The sequence below is a fragment of the Sinocyclocheilus rhinocerous genome, unplaced genomic scaffold (genome assembly GCF_001515625.1).
Source record: "Sinocyclocheilus rhinocerous isolate Xijiao unplaced genomic scaffold, SAMN03320098_v1.1 scaffold3132, whole genome shotgun sequence".
Lineage (NCBI taxonomy): Eukaryota > Metazoa > Chordata > Actinopteri > Cypriniformes > Cyprinidae > Sinocyclocheilus > Sinocyclocheilus rhinocerous.
The window spans coordinates 10,186-16,811 of NW_015652320.1; the positions used below are offsets into that span (position 1 = coordinate 10,186).

The following is a 6,626-nucleotide window of genomic DNA, read 5'->3' on the forward strand; positions in this document are numbered from 1 at the left end:
AGCCGAATTCCACAGAAAGGCCCAAGACACAGGATGTTCGTAAATCAGATCCTGGCGCCCACAAGCAGCTAGCAGCTTTGAGTAGCTCACGGCATTTAAACAAAATAACACTTATTGACAATTCCAAGGAGATTGTCATCGACGACAAAGAACAGACTGAAATTCCTTGGTCTAAAAACCTCTGGTCTTCACAGAACATGTCCTCATCCACAGAATGGCACAGAAACTGCCTTTCCATGCACCTAAATGACACTAAAAGGACTTTAAATCATGCTTCCAGCTTTTTCAGCGTGCTCTGGCTTACACGACAGCTCCTTCAAAACCATGAGGAGAAACGCCACCTAGTCTCGTCAAACTTTACTTCTATTTCTTTACTTTAGTTTATTTTATTTTCCGTTGAGAGTTTCGTGTGTTCCGAGTTAAGTTTGCCGTGTCTCCGAAAGAGTTCCGTCTAAACTTCAACTTCAGACCACAGCTCCGCGTCATCAGCCAACGCCAAACCACTGGCTCCCAAGACTGACTTCCAGCCAATCAGAAAAGCGGGAAACCCCCTTCTGCAAGGACCACAACAAAGGGAACCCCCGCACCCAGGCAACGCAACGCAAGTACCTCCAGATTCTATCTGAACTGGTGCATTTAATATAAATTTTAACCTCATTGAGGAACTCAATGCGAGGGTTAATTAAGTGATTGATGGTTGTTCAGATCTATGCAATTGCACATATTGCTGTAAACTTGGGATTTCACATTTTCATTCTCTTAAACTAATTATTTCCTCACTTTCTCTCTTTCTGCAACTTGTGTGAATGCGTGTGTTTATGTGTTAGATTAGTTTATATGTCTTAGATTTATCCAATAAAGCCTTATTTATATTGAAAAGAGAAGTATCTTGTGTTTTGTGCTTACAAGTTAATTTCTTAAACTGCCGATCTTGTTACTGTGCTATTTAATAGTGTTTTCACTATATTTTGGATATAAATATCCATTGCAGAATTGATGTCATATGGCTCGTTCAATGAATCGCTGGCCGTCTCAGTGATCAGCCGTAAAACAGTGATTCTGTCCAAATTCCCTTTAAAATCTTAAATGATTCCCTTTGAGCTAAATTGACCTGTTTCCCTTACAACACCTAGAAGTGCCGGCACTGATTTCTCTCTACGCTTTTCTCCAGTGTAGAGGAGTATTTTCTAAACATTAGGGGACCTTTTTTAAACATTAATAGTTATAGTCATCCTGCATGTTAACAGGTCACACTGCAGTTTCCTGTAAAATACAGGTGCATCTCAATGAATTAGAACGTCGTGAAAAAGTTCATTTATTTCAGTAATTCAACTCAAATTGTGAAATTTGTGTATTAAATAAATTCAATGCACACAGACTGAAGTAGTTTAAGTCTTTGGTTCTTTTAATTGTGATGATTTTGGCTCACATTTAACAAAACCCACCAATTCACTATCTCAACTAATTAGAATATGGTGACATGCCAATCAGCTAATCAACTCAAAACACCTGCAAAGGTTTCCTGAGCCTTCAAAATGGTCTCTCAGTTTGGTTCACTAGGCTACACAATCATGGGGAAGACTGCTGATCTGACAGTTGTCCAGAAGACAATCATTGACACCCTTCACAAGGAGGGTAAGCCACAAACATTCATTGCCAAAGAAGCTGGCTGTTCACAGAGTGCTGTATCCAAGCATGTTAACAGAAAGTTGAGTGGAAGGAAAAAGTGTGGAAGAAAAAGATGCACAACCAACCGAGAGAACTGCAGCCTTATGAGGATTGTCAAGCAAAATCGATTCAAGAATTTGAGTGAACTTCACAAGGAATGGACTGAGGCTGGGGTCAAGGCATCAAGAGCCACCACACACAGACGTGTCAAGGAATTTGGCTACAGTTGTCGTATTCCTCTTGTTAAGCCACTCCTGAACCACAGACAACGTCAGAGGCGTCTTACCTGGGCTAAGGAGAAGAAGAACTGGACTGTTGCCCAGTGGTCCAAAGTCCTCTTTTCAGATGAGAGCAAGTTTTGCCTTTAGAGTCTGGAGGAAGGGTGGAGAAGCTCATAGCCCAAGTTGTTTGAAGTCCAGTGTTAAGTTTCCACAGTCTGTGATGATTTGGGTGCAATGTCATCTGCTGGTGTTGTGTTTTTTGAAAACCAACGTCACTGCACCCGTTTACCAAGAACTTTTGGAGCACTTCATGCTTCCTTCTGCTGACCATCTTTTTGAAGATGTTGATTTTTCATTTTCCAGCAGGATTTGGCACCTGTCCACACTGCCAAAAGCACCAAAAGTTGGTTAAATTACCATGGTGTTGGTGTGCTTGACTGGCCAGCAAAATCACCAGACCTGAACCCCATAGAGAATCTATGGGGTATTGTCAAGAGGAAAATGAGAAACAAGAGACCAAAAAATGCAGATGAGCTGAAGGCCACTGTCAAATAAACCTGGGCTTCCATACCACCTCAGCAGTGCCACAAACTGATCACCTCCATGCCATGCCGAATTGAGGCAGTAATTAAAGCAAAAAGAGCCCCTACCAAGTATTGAGTACATGTACAGTAAATGAACATACTTTCCAGAAGGCCAACAATTCACTAAAAATGTTTTTTTTATTGGTCTTATTAAGTATTCTAATTTGTTGAGATTTTCCATGACATTCTAATTTATTGAGATGCACCTGTATGTTACGAATCTGGTCCATGAACTTCCGTCTGCTCGCCACCAGAGGTCGCTCTTCCACTACTATGGACTCTTACACCACACCACTGTTGCACTTCACCCGGACTACAGTTCCCATCATCCACTGCACTGATTACACACACACACAGTTGATTGCACACAGCTGTAATCAATCACACATTCCCTATATAACACTCACTCTGATCCCTTCCCACTGGTGAGTATTATTTAGCATATATCACTCACCTAGCGATAGCTACTCTACGGAGCCCGTTAGTTTTCATAGCCTTACCTTAGTCTTGCCTTGTCTGTTTTCTTGTATCCTAATCTTTGCCTGTGTACCTCGGATTCCCCCTCTCGTCTTGCTGTATTCAAATACCGTTTGCCCCTGCCTGGACCTTTGTATTGTACTTGGATTTACCCCTCTAGTCTCGCCCTGTTAATTCTTTTCGCCGATCGTAGACCCACAATAGTCCTAGGAATATTCTTGTGTCTTGCCCTCTATATACCCGTTGCCATTATCTGACCCTTGCCTGTCTCTAACCATGTCTATGAATAAAGCCTTGCATTTGGATCCGCACGTCTCATATCTCGTCAGCCCCGTAACAAAATATATATATATGTATATATATTATTTACTCAAACTCACTTGCACTCACTTTTTTTTTTCTTATCTGTTTAAATATTTTTACATATGTATGTTGAATGTATTACACTTAATACACATTTACCCTTAAATATTGAAATTGTCATTTTATGTGCTTTCTCTTCACTCGTCAAGTTGCTATGACAGTTTTTACACTAGTGGGCCCATTTTCATTATCTTGCCAAGGGCCCCACAACCCTACGGACTGGCACTGATGTCGAGACAATGCATTTTGTGGGGCCTTTTGACTTTATGTGGGGGGTTAAGATGTTACATGTACAAATAAAAAAACATAGCTGTAAGCATCACTGATGAGCCCAAGGGTCACCGCTACTCGGGAGCTCTAGGAAAACAATGCACAAAGGTATTTTTGAACTTTTACATATGTCTAGCAATCAACCTGTAAGTGACACACTTTATACTACCAGTTGGTGGTGCTATGACTTTGTGGCTCAACCACAACTGGAAGACTTTTTAAATAATAATAATTGTTACATGATGCTTCTTTCAGTTCCTCAATCCAGAATGTATTATTGTCAGTTTATCCTTCTTCCAAATGTAGTCCCTCAGAGTATGCCACACCATCTCATAAGGTGGCAGCACTTGTATGGGCCATAGAAAACAAAACTAAAGAGAAGGAACAACAACAAAATTGTGGAGACAGCAACAACAACAGACACCTGCACTGACAAGTGCTTGTGTGAGGGGGTTATGAGATACCCACAACTTTAGTTTAAAAGAATACAAAGACATAACGTCTGAAGAATAATACAGACACTGGACAAATATGAAACTTTATAGAGCATGTGTCGACCCCCTGTGTTATCAAAAAGTGTTATTTGAAAGTGTATGTATTCGGCTATGTGTATTAGCTAAGTGTACATGTAAAAACCAAAATATACTTTGGGCTTAATTATATGACATAGTTGATTTGTGAAGAGAGCAATCATGTTCATTTTCTAAAACCAAAATAAAAAAAGAATTAAAAGAAAATCTCAGGAATCTCAAGTTTTATAAGAATCTCATTGGAATTCTTCTGAATTATTATAGGAATTCTAATTGGAACAATTTTCTTATTGGAATCCTTTAGGATTTTTTTTGACAAGGGATATTGGATGCAAACGCTTATGATCTACAGGTGAGTGACATCATCTGGGTTATGCTTTTGTCGGTCATTACTATACACAACCAACCAGGTACCTAATATTCCTAAAAGTCAAATATGCATTAATATATTGGCAGCTCTAAATATAATCTGATGTGCAAATGAGAGTCACAGCAGATCACACTTACCGAAAGGGTAAGTACTGACAGCATCACTGGCTTCACTCACTCCCACTTTATCAACTCTCCTGCAGCGGATCAAGTAATGCTTTTCAGACTCCAATCCAGTCAGAGTGAAGTCTTCATTAGCTGTGTCTATAAAAAGCCACTGTTCCTCAGCTCCAGAATCGGGTTTTGCTTTCTTGTATTCCACTCTGTACTGCACTGTCTCATTAGATGAAGACATGTGCAGTTTCAGGGACACAGCTTGGACCAGGGCATTCTTCACTGTTGGTGGGGGTGGCTTGGACACGGGCTTGAACTGTGTTTCTGTCAGTTTCCCGTGTTCATATAGATAGATGGAGGAGCCTGCAATGGAGGGATTGGAGATGGCAGAAATAATGAAGCGGATTCTCTTTTCATCTTTATTGGCTTCTGAAAAACTCCTGAAATTAGATAAGTTCTCTCTCATCTTTATTATGATATTGGGATTACTGAACCATTTTCTGACAGATTTCACAGAAAACAAATTGTTACTCCCATCTAGCTCTTTAAACCTTTCAGATTTCAAGAACTCCTTCAAGGTTGAAAGATATGGATCTTTATACATCAGAGATGTGAAGGTCAAGCACACCACTGCATCAACATCAGGATCAAATAAAATGGTCCTAAGACTGACTGAGTCTTCAATTGTGATCCTTTGTAACTTATTGATGTAAGAACTCAAGATTTGAAGTTCAGACTTTGCATAATTTAGCCACTTGTTCACAATGTCATCATTAAATGGGGAGTTCCTGTGGATCTTCAATATGTCTTCCAGAGACTTCTCCTTCATCTCTCCTCCTCGAACAGCAGGCAAGACCCTGCCGACTGCATCCAGGAGCTTTGCCTTATAAATGCTAAACGAGTCCTGAAATGAGTGCAGACTCTCTTTAATGTCTCTGAAAGCATTGACCAGTGTACTTTTGAGCAGGTCATTACATGTCCTCCCTGTCTCTCCTAGCACCTCAATTATATCTTCAGTGTTGGAAACCAGACTTGTACTGATTTGTCTCTCCAGCTGAGCTGCTTTATTGTCCAGTAGATAAAGAGGAAGGAGCCAGACTTTTATTGGAACCACATTATTTGGATTCTCTCTCAGCAGAGTGGGGAGCTTCTTGTATGTCTGTATGGCCTCCGTGTATGTGGTGGGGTTCTGTTCAAGGCGGACATCACCATGAAATGTGCAGGTGATCTTCTCAGCCATTTCCTTTTCAGCATCTGTCATATTTACAGATCCCTCTCCCTCAATGGAAAATCCAGAAATCTTCCTGACCATGACACTCAGTTTTCCCTCAATCTCCTGCTTGTTTTCCTCTTCTAAAAATGTCCGATCAAACACCATGAATGCTTGAGCTCCATACAGCACAGCAACAACCACATGAGTTGCAGTTTTCTGGTCAAAAACCTGAGGATAGGTGATCTTGCCCAGCTGGGACATAGTGAGCTGTTTGAATCTTGTGGTTTCACTGTAAAACATTGTAACTCTGGACTGCTGGTTTGAGGATTTGGTGTCATGCAGGTAATTGGCAGATCCATCCACATTCACCAGCCCCCCCAAGAAACTGGCTTTTAGGGAAGCACTTACATCCAGGAGACTGGCCTTACTAGAGAGAGAGTCAGAGCTACTGAACTTCACGTCTGTCAGGGGCTGTGGATGACTGTCCAAATCTTTACTAAGTGATTTCTTATCCCACAGAGTAACACCTGAAATGAAAAATGACTTTAACAGTTACTGTGTGTATGAGTAAAGGCCCGTTCACACCAAGCACGATAACTATAAAGATAACGATAAAGATATAGGTCTAAAAATCGTTCTCAAAGAATAGCAGAGTCCACACAACAACTATAACAATAAAGGCACAGAGAAACGATATCGTTGGAATCATTTTCAGAATAATTTTTTCCAGCTGATGAATGATACAAACATTGACAGCCAATCAGAATCCATCCTGCTATAACGAGCTCGAGAATTTAAAGCAGCAGACGCACGTGCG

General features: G+C 40.7%; 1 protein-coding gene across 1 annotated transcript in view; it reads right to left on the minus strand.

Annotated features, from left to right (window-relative positions):
• Window positions 1–6,626, minus strand: part of LOC107714815 (stonustoxin subunit alpha-like) — a 10,902-nt gene that overhangs the window by 3,181 nt on the left and 1,095 nt on the right. Inside the window, exon 2 of the mRNA XM_016520778.1 lies at window positions 4,621–6,336. Within this exon, the coding sequence (XP_016376264.1) occupies window positions 4,621–6,336 (1,716 nt within the window). The remainder of the gene's footprint in view (window positions 1–4,620; window positions 6,337–6,626) is intronic.